This window comes from Orbicella franksi, chromosome 4 (assembly GCF_964199315.1).
Source record: "Orbicella franksi chromosome 4, jaOrbFran1.1, whole genome shotgun sequence".
NCBI lineage: Eukaryota > Metazoa > Cnidaria > Anthozoa > Scleractinia > Merulinidae > Orbicella > Orbicella franksi.
In genome coordinates this window covers 16,005,334-16,025,573 of record NC_138148.1, presented here as the reverse complement: position 1 = coordinate 16,025,573, position 20,240 = coordinate 16,005,334, and the positions used below count along the sequence as shown (strand labels likewise).

Genomic DNA, 20,240 nt, shown 5'->3' with positions numbered 1-20,240 from the left:
TTCATTTCGAGATCAAAATAATAACAGGAAAAGGTATGTAACAATCACAAAAAAATAAATAAAAGGCAAAATGAATGATACGAACAATTTTCTGATTGGCAGTTGATATAGCAATATTTACGTCGAGGGACTAAGAAGTACTTCAGCAGTCAAAATGAACGAACCAGACTTAGCTGGGGAGCCCGAGCCCTCGGGCTACGGACACTGAAACACGACTTTGCCTCTGAAACACAAGAACTCCCATAATTTACACCTTTGATTAGACTTTTTCTCTTAATAAGTCTTTTTCCGAAAGCTTTCACAGGGTTTCTAATTGAGCTTTTGATTGAGAAATTGTACCTACAGTGATGGATATCCTACGCCAGGTGACCAATCAAAACGTTGAAGTTGTGAAGGTCGCTGAGCTGATGTACCGTGACTATGCTGGCATATAGTGTGAGCGGCTATCAGCGCATGTTTTTCAAACAACAGGTCAAGTTTGATTTTTAAAAGTTCTATGGAACTAATGACCGTCTGGTTTCGAACTAGAATGCACATAATCTTTGTTTGTTACAAAAATCCTTTGGTGACTGTCTCCAGACAATTGCTTCAGGGAAATTCCGAAAAGCAACGCGTTTCTACTTGTTCCGATCTGGAATGCAAATACTGAAAACTAATGTCAAAAACCCTCATCACATGACGGAGTAAAAAGATTTCGGGGAAACATTGTTTTGGGCTTGACATAGGTTTGGGCATCTAGTTATATAATATTACTGTGGAAGAGGAACATCCCTTACCATTAAACGATGGATAAAGCAGAAGTCGGAAAAGACACCATTTATTTCGAGATGGAATCCAAAAAGAGAACTGAGGCCAGAACCTATGATGATGGAAATGGCAACAGCGAAAACCCTGCAACAAAACGAGCGAGCATTGAGACATCTGCGCACGAGACAAAGACGAAACGACAACCAGCCAAAGAACCGGATACAGTGGCATTCCGTCCAATGCTGTTAGTTGCAGCCGCTGTCGTTGCTGTTGCTTTCCTGACTGCTGTTGCCACTTTGGTTTTAGCTTTAACAATGATGCTGTCTCGAAACAACTTAACTGCTTCAAAAGATTCAGCTGATGTGCATGGTGAGTGAAATCAGGAGTACTGAAAAAATGTATTTCAACATATCTTTTTTATGCAAATTTTACTTGACGTTCGACCAACTCACTCCTAACCGCTGTAATTAAAATAATTTAGTCGCAATATTAAGACAATTCTAGGGAACGCTTTTCGCAAGCGACTCGGGAGGTTTCATATCCGCAGAACCGTGAATTACGCTAAAGTATCAAATCTCGAGACATAGTTAATAGAGGGAATGGTTAAGAAGCCTGGTAAACCTCAAAGAAACAAACAAAGAGGCTAAGATTTATGTTGGAATGCCCTTGACCCTGCACATCTTTTCCGTTTTTTCTCATTGACTATGTATGAATTACATAATCGCAATGCTTCTATTGGTTAGTTGCATGAGCATACATAACCACCTTTTTAATTTGTCAGGTTTTGCGCAGGGTCAAGCCCAAAATAGCCAACAAAAACAAACAACAAAGAACTTTGCTAAGTTTCATAACCATTTCCCTCTATTAACGATGGTCAAGATGACTGACATGCTCCAAAAGTAACTGAAATTGAGGGACACCGAAGACGGGCTTTTTCTTGTACCAATTAATGAGCTTTAGTAGTAACCGCGTCGACGTAAGGGCAATGCCGATATGAAACAAAAGCCCTCTGAGAAGACATGTGGTTACTGGATAGTGATTAACCACAACGGTACATATCAATTTGAGAATGTGCATTTATTTGCCCGATGGATGCTTTCAAGGCACGTAACAATCGTATTTCCAATCAAAGCCTTTCGCAAACCGCTCAAAATACTGCAAGATTCTTCGAGAAAAATACTTTGGCACATTCGGTGAAAGCTATGTCTGGTTATATGAGAAAGAAAGATGGAAAACTAAGAAAACATTGCGGCCACTCACAAACATATATGATTATCCAAACGATGTCACGTCATGTCGAAGAGCGTGGGAAAACGAGTCTGCAATGTCCTTCGTGCGGTCAGCGGTTAGAGATCGTAGTAGTCATTCGTAATGCTCCGTAACGCTATGTTTTCGCAATTTTTTCACTCCAATAGAGATATCAAATTAAACGGAAGCAATTTTAAACAGTAAAAGTAGTCATTTTCACGAAAACTCGCGTTTTGAAGGTGAAAATCGATCAAAAGAACTTGAGCAAATCTCGAAGTATTTTCGGCCTCGCTTCGTGAGATCCAAGAAGTCACGGACTACCTTACTTACTTGAATTTGCATAATGTTCATTTTCGTGATTTTCGCCGATTATGTTTGTGCGACTCGATGAAACTGCGAAACTTGCATGGCAGCATTAAATTACTCATGTCGTGTGAACTTCTGTTACATTAAGGCATGTTTAACATAACAACTTGGTTTAAACTACAAACAAAACTTCGTGTGCCTTCGTAAAAAACCTAGACGGATCCCAGACGAAAAGACTGTGTTGACTCTTTTTGTTGGCTTACAATTACAGGCTGGCCAATCAGAATCGTTGCTTCTCACGGCTAGTAAAATTCTAGATTGAATGAAGCAGAAAGGTTTTCCACTGATTTATTCATTTTTTTTTTATTTAACAGCTTTAACAGTTGATATATCTTAATTTTTGTGACATTATTATAGGTAATCGAACAATTGTTCTTACATGTAACTTCAGCGGAAGATAAGATCTTTCAATTTTGACGTGCATTTTCTTGTCTGCGGGAAACAACCCGCTTCGAGAGTTTCCACCTTCTATCGAGCCGTAAAAACAAACCCAGCGTCGAATTGAAAACTGACCGGAAAAGTTCCCGTGAAATCATCAGCGAATGGATTAAAGATAGCTCTGAATCGAAAGAAATGTGTTCATACCAAGCGTCAAAACCAACAACCGATTGGAAGCTGGTGATATCAAGTCGCGTACGCACCTCGAGAGTTAACGTTTCTGATTTCTATTGAGCCCTTCGTACAGTTGATTTAAACGAAACTCAGCGTCGTCTTCAGAACTGTTACTCTGTTGTTACTCTGAATTGAACGATAATTAACTCCAGATCGAAAGAAGTTCAACCGAGGGACAAAACAATCGATTTAACTAAGCCAACCGATTTACAAATGTAGAGTCGCCTACCGCCTCTGGAGTCGCGACTCGAAAGATTGACACGTACAGGAAAAATCAATCGAGCGCTAAATTCTTTGTCACTTCGACTCGAAACTCGAATGATTCGACTCGATACTCGAAGGACTCGACTCGAAACTCGAAGGACTCGACTCGAGACTCGATACTCGAAGTTTTCGAGTTTCGAGGATCGAGGATCGAGTCGAGTCGTTCGAGTTTCGAGTGACTGTCAACTTACATTTCATCGGTACTGTATATACTTACTTACTTACTTACTTACTTACTTACTTACTTACTTACTTACTTACTTACTAACGGACCCGATGACATAACGATTACTTCCAGTAACCACAAAAAGTAATTTACATTTTATTAAAATATCTTTAAAAAAATTTGTTCTGGACCATACCAAGCATTTTGAATCAGTTTAATCAGATCGGTGTCAAAATTACACCAGTTATTAAAAATACATAGAAGTTTGGTGTAATCTCTTTGGCAGATCATATTTTCTGAGGAAGATACACAAAAAATGAAAATCAGTAAAACATGAATATTAATTTCAGCGAAACAGATCTGATATTAAAATGCTAAAACTAAGATCTTACAATACGGTGTATGACAAGTGAAATATACATCCAGAAAAAAAGAAAATTCAAACTATACTATTTACCTAATAATAGTAAATGAACCGACAGATGAACACTATTTTATTGAAATAACGGGGGGAGGAATATACATTTTTGGCTCATAGGCCCTATATTCTCCCAGATCCGCCACCGTACACACAGATGTATATATATATATATATATATATATATATATATATATATATAAATTCTATTTCCTTGTGGTGAATGGATTTCAAAAAGCTCTCAACTCTTAGGGGAGCATAGTATATTCATTAAATGTAGTTCAGGACTTCAGGAGTGATTCATCGTTTTATTGCTACAGACCTGTTTCGTATGGTCAACAAGTGACCACACTCATCAGGCAACATCAACGAATGACCGGTTAATTTAAATGCTGGCGGTTAAATACAAATTCAAATAGTTGCTATGGTGCTGATTATTGCGTTACGTTATCTTAAGGTTTTTGAGTACATATCTGTTTCTGTGAGGGCACGAAGTTGCTAATTCATTACGTTTGTTGAGGCTACATAGGTCTTTCCTGCAGATTATTAGAAATTTTTCGTAAAGACATAAACTGCATTTTTTAGTTACGTTGTTGTAAGGCTTGGATTTTCTGAGGACTTTCCATGCTATATTGAATGGTTTCTTGGCGTCTTTCAGTTTCCATACATGTTTTGACAGTTCGGTGCTGTTTCTTTTGTTGACGTGTCGGAAGGATGTTGTATGATTTCTGAAACGTTCTTTGAAGTTTGTTGCGAGTCCTACGTATGATTCTGTTTCTGTGTCGGTTGTTACGGTTGCTTGGTATACCACGTTCGTTTCAAGGCATTTACCTTGAAGGGGACATTCGTCTTTTGTTCGGCAGTTGCACTGTTTGTTGGGTTGTTGTGTTGGGGCTGTGTTGTAATCGGAGAGGAGTGTTTTGTTGTGTGACGAGATAATGGATTTCATGTTGGGCATGCAGGAGTAGCTAAGCTTGAGCGTGTGCCTGTTGAAGATCTTGTTAAGTGGGTGGTTCTTTGGGAAGCATTTGTCGACTATGTGGAGGAACTTCTTTCCTAGGTTGGTTTTGACGTTGGAGTTCCATGGGGGATTGTACCAGGTGATGTTTCTCTTGCGGTTTCTCCTCGGTGTTTGTATGGGCTGATGGTTGTATGTCAATTTGTAGGTGTATCCGCTTTCATTTAGAGCTTTTTGGCACATTTACGTAAAGGCAGATAAAACAACCAACCACTACAAGACCGAACCGAAAGACTACGTGACCCTTGTACACAAGAACGTAACGAAAGCCTACAAAAAGACGAACCAAAATGTGCCGAATATGATAACTTCTGTTGACAAGAAAGTGGCAGAAAAACTTGGGCTAGACGACCGCATTGAAGTTTCGGCTAACAGAGATTCATTCATTACCATGAAAGACCACAAGCCAGATTTCCTGAACAACCCGACCTGTCGACTTATAAACCCAAGCAAATCAGAAATTGGAATTATAAGCAAGCAAATTCTAGATAATATAAACAAAAAAGTAATCAACGCAACAAAAGTGAACCAATGGAAAAGCACATCAAACACCATAGAATGGTTTAAAGCCATACCAGAAAAAGCCCAGCATGCGTTCATCACCTTTGACGTCTGCGACTTCTATCCCTCAATCTCAGAACAGCTCCTCATGAAAGCGCTAGACTATGCATCCCAATTCACCACTATCACCCAACAAGACCGCCACATTATCACCCACGCCAAAAAGTCACTTCTATACCACCAGCAGTCACCATGGACAAAAAAGAACACTGACAACATGTTCGACGTAACTATGGGTTCTTACGACGGTGCAGAAACCTGCGAACTCATGGGAACATACATGCTGTCACTAATCACCGCCAAATTTAAAGATCAAGTGGGACTTTATCGTGACGATGGTTTAGCTGTTTGCAAAGCCATGCCAAGAGAAATAGAAAAAATAAAGCAGCAAGTAACCAATGTATTCAAATCGAATGGCCTCAAAATCACGATTGAAGCAAACAAAAAAACAGTTAACTTTTTAGACGTAACCTTCGACCTCACAAGCGGAACCTACAAACCATTTACAAAACCCAACAACAAACTACTATACGTCCATCGACAGAGCAACCACCCCCCGCAACTACTAAAGAACATCCCAGAAAACATAAACAAAAGGCTGACAAGCATCTCATCAAGCCAAAAGGTTTTCGACGAAGCCATACCCCCGTACCAAAAAGCTCTAAATGAAAGCGGATACACCTACAAATTGACATACAACCATCAGCCCATACAAACACCGAGGAGAAACCGCAAGAGAAACATCACCTGGTACAATCCCCCATGGAACTCCAACGTCAAAACCAACCTAGGAAAGAAGTTCCTCCACATAGTCGACAAATGCTTCCCAAAGAACCACCCACTTAACAAGATCTTCAACAGGCACACGCTCAAGCTTAGCTACTCCTGCATGCCCAACATGAAATCCATTATCTCGTCACACAACAAAACACTCCTCTCCGATTACAACACAGCCCCAACACAACAACCCAACAAACAGTGCAACTGCCGAACAAAAGACGAATGTCCCCTTCAAGGTAAATGCCTTGAAACGAACGTGGTATACCAAGCAACCGTAACAACCGACACAGAAACAGAATCATACGTAGGACTCGCAACAAACTTCAAAGAACGTTTCAGAAATCATACAACATCCTTCCGACACGTCAACAAAAGAAACAGCACCGAACTGTCAAAACATGTATGGAAACTGAAAGACGCCAAGAAACCATTCAATATAGCATGGAAAGTCCTCAGAAAATCCAAGCCTTACAACAACGTAACTAAAAAATGCAGTTTATGTCTTTACGAAAAATTTCTAATAATCTGCAGGAAAGACCTATGTAGCCTCAACAAACGTAATGAATTAGCAACTTCGTGCCCTCACAGAAACAGATATGTACTCAAAAACCTTAAGATAACGTAACGCAATAATCAGCACCATAGCAACTATTTGAATTTGTATTTAACCGCCAGCATTTAAATTAACCGGTCATTCGTTGATGTTACCTGATGAGTGTGGTCACTTGTTGACCATACGAAACAGGTCTGTAGCAATAAAACGATGAATCACTCCTGAAGTCCTGAACTACATTTAATGAATATATATATATATATATATATATATATATATATATATATATATATATAAAGATAAGCGCAAGTCACTCGGCGAATAGTCTCCTTCGCAGCCGTTTTCCCCGAAGTCACAAAACAAAGCCAACATCACCTTCACCCGATAATTGCCGCTACCCATCTGTTTGTTCGCCCATTTGCTTATTTCTATGCTTACTTTTTTTAATGTTCATTTTTTTTTCTCTCTTCTTTTACCGAATCTTAGGGGCAAACCTGGCCTCCAAGCTGAAGGTAATGAAAGAAAACAATTCAGACCTGGCATCCGAACTGTAGGAAATCAAGGACAGCCAATCTCTGGTAGGATGACATTGGCAAAGACCTGTTTCACTCTCGTTGTTCTCTTTAACTTCTCTTTTTTACAGGGTGAACCGCAGCTTTACGGGAAAATCTGATCTCTAAGATAATCGATGACTGTGATTTATTTAGCTACGCTTACATGAGGTTAAAGACCGAGATTCGCAAGATAAAACGCGCGTTGAAAAATAACAAGATTCGATTTTGTTCGTCAGTAGATGATTGGCACCACTAAATACAGAAAATAACTAAAAATAACACAAAAATGGATCCTAATCATTGCTAAAAAGTTGAGGTTAAAAGGAATTTAAAGATCGCTGTATATTCAAATAATCTTGGTTCAATCGAAAAAGTAACAGCTTATTTATTTTTGTCACACTTAATCGTTGGTCTTTTTTACTTTATTATTATTTTTTCCCATTTCTTGCAGATGTCGGCAGAGCTGGAGAATCTCAGAATCAGAGTGAGTATATTAGTAAGATGTGACACTTCCATCTGCATATTGCGCTGAGCACGTAAACCATGAATAAACAGAAGAAAAAAAAAAGCTTTTTCTTTTTGCCACAAACATGACAGAGACTGGGGTTGATCCATATCGTTCCAAAAATTAACATGAAGAGTCTGCTCACTTGTCAAATCTTCCCAAAGGCTTGGATCGGATTTCAGCAGAGCAAATCAAAGATTGACTTTCCTTTCACCGTTTCATTTAATTTGCAAAATGTGTTTTCACAGTATTTTTACAGCATACATAAGTATCATTACTTAAATTTAGCTCTTTTTACGTTTTTATATCCTATGTATAATTCTTGGAAAAACTAAAAAGACATGGTTTATTTCAGATGAACAAGATTGAAGGAAGTATTTCTTCTGCAAATTGCAATAAATCCAGCACATCTTCAGACACAAATCAGGTAGCTATTGATAGTTATGATCATTGGCGAGTCTCACTTTTAAAAAACAATGAAACCTCTTCCCAAGTGTCCGCTTAATAGAGGGTGTCCGCTTAAAAAAGGTTTATAACAATTGCGCAATGTTTGTTAGGTGTTAACATTCAACGGTTCCCCTGTACTTTAATTAAGTTCCATTACCAACTTAAATTGTTTGTAATAATGCCCTTTCCATACAGCAACGATAATACGGGGACATTTAATCGACTATTTCAAAGACGAAATCTAATGCCACATCGTCAATTCAGTCCGGTGCCCACTTGATAAAGGTTTCAACAATAGAAATTAGCCAAATACAATTTATTTTAGTACCCGCGTCCGCTTAATAGAGGTGTCCGCTGAACAGGGGTTCGTAATAGAGGGAAATATAACACATTAATAGACCAATTTCGATATATTAAAATTCAGCCTAACACAATAGACCTCAGAACGAGGCTCTGGGCAATAAATCCCACAAACTCTGTATTCAATTCCCCAGATCCTCGTACTCGTCTGTTGTTTTAGGCTGAATTTTAGTATATCCAAATTAGTCTATTTCGGGACCAGGGTAAGTCCCCGCTTAATTGGGGGTCCGCTTAATAGAGGTTTCACTGTACTCACTAGTTATTTCAAGATCTGCTGCGAAATTACAATAAGTTTCAGGTTTTCGTCGGAGCGGTGGGCGGCGAGGGGGGGGGGGGGGGGGGACTTATATCCGGGATCGGAAGAGCTAAAACCGAGTAGAAGCCTAAGGTGCTATGGTGTTAGAAGGTAAGGTGTTTCTTTTTCTTTTTGTCTTAGGAAAAGAATGCAATAGAGCTGTGGCTGGCAATACAGACTTCATCCAAAAGGATCGACAGTCTATCAGCCCTTTTACCTGCAGTGAACGCAAGTATAAACGAAAAACTAATACACGTGCAACAAGAAATCGTTCAGCTTGATCGAAAGGTACAAATGAGAATTTACTAAAACTGCGCCAAAGTAAAGCAGTAACGGTTTGCTTACTTTTCAAAGGCCATGACGAGCTCGGGTACGGGCTTAACCCAATCACTGAAATATTGCATTTTCATTGAGAAAACATGCAGAGCAATGGGCCATTCAAATTTTTAAGGGAACATATAGGTTACAGAAACATCAGTAACTTTTTAACTCGTTCCACGCAGTAATGATATACACAACAACAACACACATCACCAGGATATTCTCAGTACTTGTAATACATAAATGCTTGATTTCTTGCGTTCTGTTTGCTTGCTTGCAGTTTTGCTTGTGGTATAAGTTCCGATATAAGGAGCCGATGTTTTGCCGTGATTGCTTTCTCAAGTTTTCCCTTGACAACAAAACCTAGAGACAAATTGTTATTGGCATTAAATTGCACTTCATCAGTTGCCGTTTTTGACCTAATCTAAAAACAAGTTACGCCACCTTTCATGGAACTGCCTGCCTTTCTATTTTGGATTGTTTTTGGTTGGCTTTTATCTTCACAGTCCATATTGAAGTAATACCATTCCACTCCACTGATAAATAACTTTGAACACTTTTCTACAAACATTGTAGTAGTGAGGGGCGCATGAGAAACGCCTTTTTGAGGGAGTACCATTTACATACTGAGTGGGCAGCCAAAACACGATGACGTCACAAACAATCTTTCGTCACTGTTAAGTGGCCCGCGATCAACGCGAGACGCAGGTGAATCCAGGAGAAAACACTTAACTAAAAATTAGCGTTTATCTGAAGTTTAATCTTTAAGGTTTTTTGTATAATTTTGTTGATTAATTCAATTTTATAAGGTTAAAATGATCTTTGCAATTTTTATTGCTTGCTTACCGTTGCTTTGATCGGACCGTGACCAAGAAATATGGTACAAACTTGGAAAGAAAACAGTTTCCATAGTGCTTCCATGGTAAAAAAGAAAATATGCAAATTAATACCTTATCCGCAATTGTACCTTCAATTCATATGAACTGCGCAAATCCTTGCATTAAATTACTAGAAAGCGTTACTTTGATATTTGACTGATGGTTCGTGAGCAAGATCAGAGAAATAAATTGTAGGAGAGTTGAGTTGTAATCAGTGTTATCTTGTGTTCAACAAGAAATCAGCTGGACGGGAAGTGAGCCAGGGGTCAATTTCACAGAGTGTTGTGGCGACAGCTAATTCCCTTAGAGGTTGCCTCAACGCTGTGTGTATTTTAGTGTTTCCTTACTTGTTTACTTTTTTGCTTGCTTTCTCGTGTACCTTCTTTATTTGATTACGTTCTGCAAGGCTTGCTTGCTTGTTTGTTTGCTTTCCAGCTTGTTATCTGGATTTGCTTCCTAGCTTGCTTCGAGTGCTTGTCTACTTTGCACGTTCGCTTGCTTTACCAGCTGGATAATCGTCTTAATCCTTGATTACCTAGTGACACTCAGGGACGAGAGGCGGCCGTAGCCTCTCTGCTCTGCGAGTGCCACTAACAAATTTCCTTGTATCATCCAAGTTATCAACGCAACTAAGATTCCAGGTCCCAAAGGACCGCCAGGATTCAATGGTACCCAGGGTCCTCCTGGACTTCCTGAACCACCAGGATACAATGGTACCCAGGGCCTTCCTGGACCTCCTGGACCTCCAGGATACAATGGTAACCAGAGCCTTCCTGGACTACCAGGATACAATGGTACCCAGGGCCTTCCTGGACCTCCTGGACCACAAGGATACAATGGTACCCAGGGCCTTCCTGGACCTCCTGGACCACCAGGATACAATGGCAACCAGGGCTTTCCTGGACCTCCTGGACCTCTTGGACCACCAGGATACAATGGTACACACGGCCTTCTAGGATCTCCTGGATCACCAGGTACTCAGGGACCTCCCGGATCACCTGGCTCTAGCAATCTGACACTTTGTTCTTACGTAAAAGGATCCAGCGCTGGCAAAACCTCGGATGTGTATGCTAGAGCGGTCGTCCAAAAAACTGAACCAAATGTAGGTTTAAAAGTAATTATAGTAAAGTCTGGCTTTTTCCCTATGAAACATGAAATTATGTAATATGTTAAATAAATTCCCTTTTTATTAACTTCATCGACTATATTTTATATGTTGCAGGGTAAGAAGTTTCTTGGTGTTAACTGTGACTCGAATGACGCAAAATTTGCGACACTTTCGAGCAGCACATCTGGTGGATAAAGAAAATACACGTGTACATGCAAGGGTACTCTGTCTAGTGGGGACTCCCAGATGCATTGTTACATTCACTACTGGGAGTGTCCAACATAACTAATCGTGAACTGACAGAGGAAGTAATTCAATCCAGGCGCGGTGGTAGCAGCTTCTCTTGATTACTACCTTTTAAGTGACGAGCCACTGCAATGTGTTACACATAGTCGTAGCATTTGTAAAACCATAATTTATCCAAAACTGACAATCGCGATCATTACGTGTGTACAAATACCTTTCTTATTAGATATGTTGTGGTTCAATTTAGCTCTTGGCAGATGCTAGGAACAATCTGGTCTTTTTCTAATAGATGCAAGGGTACCCAGGCTAAAGGGGACTCCCGTATGTATTGTTACATTCACTACTGGGAGTGTCCAACTTAAAACGGAGGAGAAATATGAATCATAATGTTGGACTCGTTCATTGACAAAGACTCAAAAAGGCCAACTTGAAATCACTAGTGGCACTGTGACTACCTCTCCCACCGTGTAGGTTGCAAAATGGATACGTCATTGAATGATTGCATCTGTGACGTTTATAGAGCACTTTTCAATTGAGTGTCGAAAGTAATTAGGCAATTACTTTGGTCTTGGTTTAACTAAGCTTTGAGATTTGTTGAGTAATCTAATTGGAAAGTAGTTGGTTTGAGTTTGGTTTCAATGGCCCCTTTCACGGTTAACTTTTCTCATTTGCTTTGCAACATAATCTGGCATGCGTATAAGGCAATTTCGGGGTTTTTAAATTTTCAGCTCGACATTGCGACGTCGCATTCACATTGGATTACATTGTAATACAAATGAGAAAACCTAACCTTGAAAAGGGCTATTGAAAACCGCTCTATTTGAAAATTTTCAATCTGTAACATGATACGCAACATTCATCGCATCCAGCTTATAATTACTTTGCCTTGTTTACCAAACCTTCCAAGGGTTAAGATAAATATGATTAAATATCATTAAAAAAAAGTGCCCAAACGAGGCTAAAAATTTAAATCATATATGTTAACGACTGAGATGGCCTCTGCTGTAAGCCTGGTTGTTTTTTAGCTCTCCACGCCCTATCAAAGTATTTTTACTGTACATTGAAATTTTATTGTGTGGCAAATGATTAAAAATGATGATGATGACGATGATGATGATGATGATGATGATGATGACGACGACGACGATAACATTACGATGACGGTGGTGGTTTTGGTGGTGGTGGTGGTGGTATTTTAATGGAATGTTTTTAAAATATTGGTTTTGGAAAACGGTTAGGGCTATATATAGACTTACGTAGTAATGTAATGAAGCAGTACAAATAAACTGCAGCTGGTTACGACAACAACCGGTGACATGCTTTGAGTTATTGAATAACGTTAAGAAAGGAAGTGAAGAACAGCCGGGAGGGCTGTTTAAAAGTTCACTAACACATGGTTTGAACAATTTTGATTGCGAAATAGCGCGCCAGTGAGTACCTCGAACTTTACACTCAATTTCTCACTCATTGCCAAGGTCCAAAAGCAGATATTGTCAGATATGACTCCTGCAGTATGCATTGTGACCCAGGCGTAGACTGTATGAAACTGTCAATTTCATGCGTAAACATGAATTCAGATGGAAAGCTAGCACGTTGATTTACTATTCTCTTGCTAAACCTAACTAGAGTTTAGTAAGTCACCATCATTATTAAAATTTATTAGTAGTTATGGTCTTTATGGACTAACAATTAACCCAAAGGCCAATCCTTGTTTTCGCCAATTCCGTTATAAAGAATTATTGCGGGTTGAATAATGTGATACGGCGGGTAAAACTTTTCGGTGCAACGACGGTTGTTACAATACCTGGAACATTCTGTATGTGATTAACTAACGGAATTTTGAAAAGCTTACAAACAGTTTGTAAATACCTGATCATTTTTTTTTTCGATAAAGATAAAATCAACTCAAAAATTTACTAAGGTGAGCAAATATACAAAGGAAAAGTCTAAGCCAAAAATAAGCGACTGGAACTTTTAGTCTGGGGAAAATTGTCCACTGACAAGCTTGACTATTTAGCCTAAACTATACGTTAAGGTTAGCTTCCGTAAGAACGCTGCGATCGCTGCAAAAAAAAGGGTTCAGCAATTACTGTAATCATATGGAAACCACTCTTCTGCGACAATGACTGGTGAGACAGACTTAGGGTGTGCTTCTTTAAGAAAATCTTAGATTGGATTCTGGTCCTCTATCTCAGAAGGATTCCCAACCTTTTGCGATAGAGGGTCAGATTGTCAACATTAACAATTTGCGAACGGGACTTTGGGCGTGATGCTCAACGAATTTTGCCTATGAACTCTAAAGATCTCTGAAGAGTATCTTGGCCGAGACGAAACACCGCGTCAGACTAGCACCAAACGCACTCCTAGTTCTATTTCGACTGTAGTAGTCGTGCCGATCATTTATGAAACCCGGAGTTCGCAAGGATCGCTTACTTTTCTTTTTTTTCTGTAGTGATCGCCAACGATCATACGGAAATAGGCTTTAAAAGCAGTTACATTCATGTGTCAATCAAGTTTTTATTTCTGTAGAGCTGTTTTCCCTTAGGTGCAAAGTAATTCACATTTTGTTTGCTTTTGCATTTCAACGCTAAACAATTAACAAGGAATTCACGCGACTCTGTCATCCAATATGAGCCAGTTGTTCAAAGGGTGGATAACGTTATCGACTGGACAAATCGAAATTCAGTGGACAAGTGTTGCCGAAACAAACTACGCCATCTGCTAAGTAGCGTGCTACCTAGGGGATAACATTGTCCACTCCTTTGAATATATCTGCGGGAACCAGACTCACTAGGTCACTTTTTCTCGCGTCTCATGCCGGCTAAAGGTATTTGCTTCGAATTTAAAGGATTGTTGATTCAATGGATAATCTGAGTTCACTGTTATTGGTCGGAGGGAATGCTATGATTACACTCGAGTCTCTTATCCTATCATTTTTTTCCCCTTAATTTTTCATTTTTTACCCACCATTTCTATCGCCATGGTGATACAATCAAATATCCTGGAGCAAGGTGCCAAAAATTCAGACCTGAAAGGGATTTAAATCCATGACCTCTGCGATAGCGGTGCAGTGCTCTACCAACTGAGCTGTCAAGCCAGCTGGGAGCTGGTCACTTCGTGAGTTCGTAATCTACCCGCAGAATAATGACGGTATTTATATAGCGCATTTCCATATGCTCAATGCGCTTTACAACACTTTGCGGGGGTCTTAGACAGACTGCAATTGAGCAGTTTACAACGAATGAGGATTTATTTTTACAGATGCCCCCAATGTAATTTCGGAACAAGACCAGGCCACAACACCGGGAACTCCATGCCCTACTCTTTGCGATAAGTGTGTGGGTTCTTTAACGTCCCCTGCTGACCATAACCGTGAAGATGCAGGAGACGGGGCCTACGGTTTATCGTCCTTATCCGAGAAGACTAGAATGTCTAACCATTTGCAGATGTCATCACAAAGGCAGCACATTCTCCTCAGTTATTTTAAGACCCTGAGTGTTGGTCCGGTCTGGGCTCGAACCCTAGACTTCCCGCACAGAAGTCCGGCGCTCTACCAACTGAGCTAACCGGTCGGCGGAAGGAGAAGAATACACGAAAATATATGAAAGATCATATACTTGAACTGCAAAAAATGATATGAAGATATAACAGATCATCGCAGTTATTCACACAACTTGAGCAGTTGTGAAATTATAGCCTGAAAAAATTGTTTTAGGCCTGAACGGGATACGAACCCATGACCTCTGCGATACCATTGCAGTACTCTACCAACTGAGCTATCTAGCCAACTGGAGGTGGTCACCTTGTGAGTTCGTAACATAAAGATGGATTTATATAATAAATCCCTAGGGTTAGGGCTATAATAAACCCTTAGGCTTTATTCAGATAAATCCTAAAACGATCCATTTGTCTATATGAACTCTAAGTGATATTCTACTTTCCAACTAATCCACGGAAAATCCTATGTATGGACAAATTAATTTAAACCTCTTTTCAACCAGTCAGGTAAACTGCCTCATTACAAAACATATCACGAGATGAAACTCCTCACTAACATTTAAGTCTCCAGTTTTGACTGGATTACAGAGGCGTAGAGGACATCACACCCACTCCCTGCAAGCACGAAACATAAAATGCAAAGCAATCAACATTTGTGTTATGCAAAAGAGCCACTCCATTGCAAAATGAAAACAAAAATCAAGATGTAATTTCTTACGATTGAGTGTCAACGAATTAGTCAGAAATTACTATTCTGACGGCATGATGGAGCGGTTTGCAGGGCCTTATGGGACGTTTAGGGCCTATTTAGGCATTTGGCGGGAGATGTAGGTCATTCCAGATCGGTCAGTTTTCGTGTTCGCCACTTTTTTTTATTAAGCTTCAGTGTCAAAAGCTTTAAGAGGCCCTGCGCCTAAGAAACGACCGATGATTTCCGGCTAAAAAATAAAATCGGCCGATTTTTATCTCCCAAGTAGAGGTTACCGAATACTATTTAAAAATGAATTTCTTTTGTTTCAGTTTAGCTTTAAACCAAAAATATCGAGCCGCAAACTTTTTCCGTCTGATAGCAGCAAAATCAGGCCGAAAATCAGGCCCCGCAAAATACTGTTCAGAAATTACTATCGCAACGCAAAATAATGAGAAAACTACACAGTGTTGAAGAAAAAGGCCTTTTAATGCAATATCATTCGATAAACATAAAAAAACTGCCGAAGCGATTAAAAAATAACGTTTCAAATGTTGCATACTAAATTAGATGGAGCGTTGGAGCTGATTTTAAAATAATTATTTCTCAAAAGTCCAACGCTTTTGAAAGCAATCACAGTGATGAATTAGACATTGGAAGGATACACATCACGTCTCTGGAAAAACATTTTTCGGCCAAAGTATATTGACCTTGTACAAAGCGTTCAAAGTTACCGTGTTTACCGTTATCCTGCTACTTCGGCGAAACACTTCTCTTTTGCCAATACGGCCGTGGATAGCGTGTTAAACGCCATTTTAAACCTTGCTAGGCATTCAAAAACCATCCTGAGTAGAAGGACGTAGAATTGAAAGAGACAGGAAGATGAAAAATACGCAGAAAAAGAACATAACTCGAAATTACCATCTGCTAACGAAAGTTGAATCTGGAAAATGTCGTCGCGTGACAGCGGCCATTGACATCATTTGTACAAATAGCGGCGGAATGCAAACGAATGCACAAATAGGGAAACAATTTTTCCCGGCCAGAAAACGTTTAGTGGAACAATGTTATGTTATTTTTCACCAATGATGGTCACTCAAAAAGAAAAACTTCCCCAACCGCCACACCGTTTTGGCCGCAGCGTGATCTGAGTTATGGGGTCACGACTGGATTCCTAGCCGCTGACCGCCCGGACATTGCAGACTCGTTTTCCCACGCTCTTGCGACTTGACGTGACAAATGACGTCAATGGCCGCTGTCACACGACGACATTTTCCAGATTCAACTTTCGTTAGCAGACGGTAATTTCGAGTTATTTTCTTTTTCTGCGTATTTTTCATCTTCCTTTCTCTTTCAATTCTACATCCTTCTACTCAGGATGGTTTTTGAATGCCTAGCAAGGTTTAAAGTGGCGTTTAACACGCTATCCACGGCCGTATTGGCAAAAGAGAAGTGTTTCGCCGAAGTAGCAGGATAACGGTAAACACGGTAACTTCGAACGCTTTGTACAAGATCAATATACTTTGGCCGAAAAATGTTTTTCCAGAAACGTGATGTGTATCCCTCCAATGTCTAATTCATCACTGTGATTGCTTTCAACAGCGTTGGACTTTTGAGAAATAATTATTTTAAAATCAACTCCAACGCTCCATCTAATTTAGTATGCAACATTTGAAACGTTATTTTTTAATCGCTTCGGCAGTTTTTTTATGTTTATCGAATGATATTGCATTAAAAGGCCTTTTTCTTCAACACTGTGTAGTTTTCTCATTATTTTGCGTTGCGATAGTAATTTCTGAACAGTATTTTGCGGGGCCTGATTTTCGGCCTGATTTTGCTGCTATCAGACGGAAAAAGTTTGCGGCTCGATATTTTTGGTTTAAAGCTAAACTGAAACAAAAGAAATTCATTTTTAAATAGTATTCGGTAACCTCTACTTGGGAGATAAAAATCGGCCGATTTTATTTTTTAGCCGGAAATCATCGGTCGTTTCTTAGGCGCAGGGCCTCTTAATAAATGATTGTTGACTGTTCTAGCTTATTTGTCTTATTGCTTGATTTGATTCCGCGACTCAGGGGCATGAAACAAAAGAAACCACATCGAGAGATATGACTCCAAAGTTAAGATTAATTAAGAAAATATGGCACTAAACCTTTTAAGGCCCCATCCACACGTATGCGGATATTTTTGAATACGCAACTTTTTCTTTCTGGATTCCAAAATTTCCCCGTCCACACGTAGCAAAACTATCCGGATTCGCTTCCGAATTCGCCGGATGCATGTGGAGGGAAGGCGTATCGGGAAATAAAAGGCTGAGGATTCAAAAATAACCGGATGCGGGGACGGGGCCTAAATGTAGTACACGAAGGACAAAGGGCAGCAAACACGGACGCTTTAAGCAATTTAAAACTACTGCAATGATCACCCAAATAGCTAGCAGAGATTTCTGATCCCAGGTTAAGTGTACACACCTTTCCTTTTCTTGAAAATTGATCTGTATACTTGGACAGAAATTATGACCTTGAAAGACATTGAGGTACAGCACGTGGCCGGGAAGTGATTCTGCAAAAATTGCAATAACGCAGACGTCATCGCAACACAAAGTCCACAGGAAACACATCAAAACCAGTTTGACCTTACATTTGCGTGTTTCCTATGATTAAATTGCGTCTATATTTTCTCCCTCAACGGCGAATCATTGTTTACAATATTTTCAACATAAGCCTTAAGATTCTTATCAAACTAGAAACAAAACTTGCTCTGAATATTGAATGGCATGGCAACATTAACTATCCAAGAAGAATGCATGTGTTCATCATTTTACAAAAGTTATATCCAAACAGCTAGAAGATATCTTAAATTACTACTTTTCGAAATCTTTTTTGATGTTTGTATCTAACGTGATACATTTTCTGTGTAAGTCGTACTATAATAATGCAAAATGTAAACAATAACGCAGCCGGTAAAGACTCCCCATGTACTTCGCATGCCCTGTTCCAGCAGCACTTTATTAAGGTGTCAAACCACGTAGCCTGAGAGACACCCATACTAATAAGGGAACACGGACTAATACAAAATACAAAACTGGTAAGACTAAAATATCTACACTAAAATATGAATAATACAAAATGCAATCTGTATGTAAACTTCTTACTCCTTTTCGTAAGAGCTCATTTTCTAGCAACTTTGAATCTCACAGACGTTGGATTGTTTTTAAGAACATACTAAAACAAACCCAGCGCTAAAATTTGAGAAATTGAAACCTTTTTCCGGTACGTTTTGGAAATGGCAAACCAGGAACCAACATTGTCATCACCTGATAGTGACATGGAAGTATACAAGCACCGTTTGAACGCGTCGAAGAGTAATTTACCACAAGACCGTGACCTTTATCAGTAAGGGTTTTTTAAAACATTTGACAATAAAAATAAACGGTAAAAGTTTGCGACGTTTCGACCGCTCTTCGGTCATTATCAAGCAAGATGTAAGAAGTAAAATTTGCATAGATATATACAGCTACAAAGAGGTAAGAATGTGTGAAAAATTATTAGTGAAGTAAAAATATGTAAAAAGTACGTAAAAGAATTTACGAAGTAGTGCTTAAAACAATAAAAACATGTAAAACTAATTAATAAAAAAATTAAAAAAACACCACCATCCAACCTGTTTTCATCAGCCACAAGATTGAGCGAGACCTGAAATCACGTGAAGTCAAGCCGCCAGTCGTTAATCAACAGTCCCTTGTGTACCATTTTAAATGTGACCTGTGCGATGCAGGTTATGTTGGTTTTACGCGCCGGCACTTGCACCAACGCGTCGATGAGCACAAAAACCCATCGTCATCAATTGGAAAACATTTTCGCGAGGAACATTCTTTGGCCCCTAAAGATCTTACTAATAACTTTTCGATTTTAAAGAAATGTACAACCAAGTTTGACTGTCTTATTTTTGAAATGTTTTCTATTCATGAACTGAGACCAAGTCTCAATGTACAATCTGACTCTATTCGTGCGAAAGTTTTTAAATAATCTTTTTTTTTTATTATTAATTAGTTTTACTTGTTTTTATTGTTTTAAGCACTACTTTGTAAATTCTTTTACATACTTTTTACATATTTTTACTTCATTAATAATTTTTTACACATTCTTACCTCTTTGTAGCTATACATATCTATGCAAATTTTACTTCTTACATCTTGCTTGATAATGACCGAAGAGCGGTCGAAACGTCGCAAACTTTTACCGTTTATTTTTATTGTCGACCGTGACCTTGTTTTTAAAATTTCAGGCTCAAGCCATCTGAAACCGTAGAATGCTCAGACCCCGAGAGCAAAGATGGACGTTCTCGCGACAAAAAGAGAGTGTACTTCACGCACTCTTGAAAATTGGTCTCAATACTTGCACAGAAACGATGACCTTGGAAACATTGAGGTACGATCGGCTAGGCTGTAAATCCGCACTTTAAGGCCGGTCCCCACTTGCGACGTAAGCATAACCATAAACATCAGCAGTAAGAAGCTCGTGCGCTAGTGAGGACAGCCTCGACTTAAGCATAAGCATAAGCTTTCTTCTTGTGCTTATGCTTATGCTTATGCTCAGTGAGGACAT

The 20,240-nt window shown here is 39.3% G+C and overlaps 1 protein-coding gene and 1 pseudogene across 2 annotated transcripts; both read left to right on the top strand.

Moving 5' to 3' along the window:
* The first annotated feature begins 107 nt into the window (after window positions 1–107).
* LOC145485554 (uncharacterized) lies at window positions 108–18,990 on the top strand (annotated as a pseudogene). The gene is made up of 7 exons (XR_014049208.1): window positions 108–1,116; window positions 7,214–7,311; window positions 7,739–7,771; window positions 8,148–8,219; window positions 9,036–9,215; window positions 10,662–11,195; window positions 11,316–18,990. The product of XR_014049208.1 is annotated as an uncharacterized LOC145485554 (transcript).
* LOC145484731 (uncharacterized) lies at window positions 4,081–6,979 on the top strand. Its single transcript, XM_081463361.1, has one exon. The coding sequence runs from the start codon at window positions 5,141–5,143 to the stop codon at window positions 6,803–6,805; it is 1,665 nt and encodes a 554-aa protein (XP_081319487.1). The 5' UTR covers window positions 4,081–5,140; the 3' UTR covers window positions 6,806–6,979.
* Window positions 18,991–20,240: the final 1,250 nt, after the last annotated feature.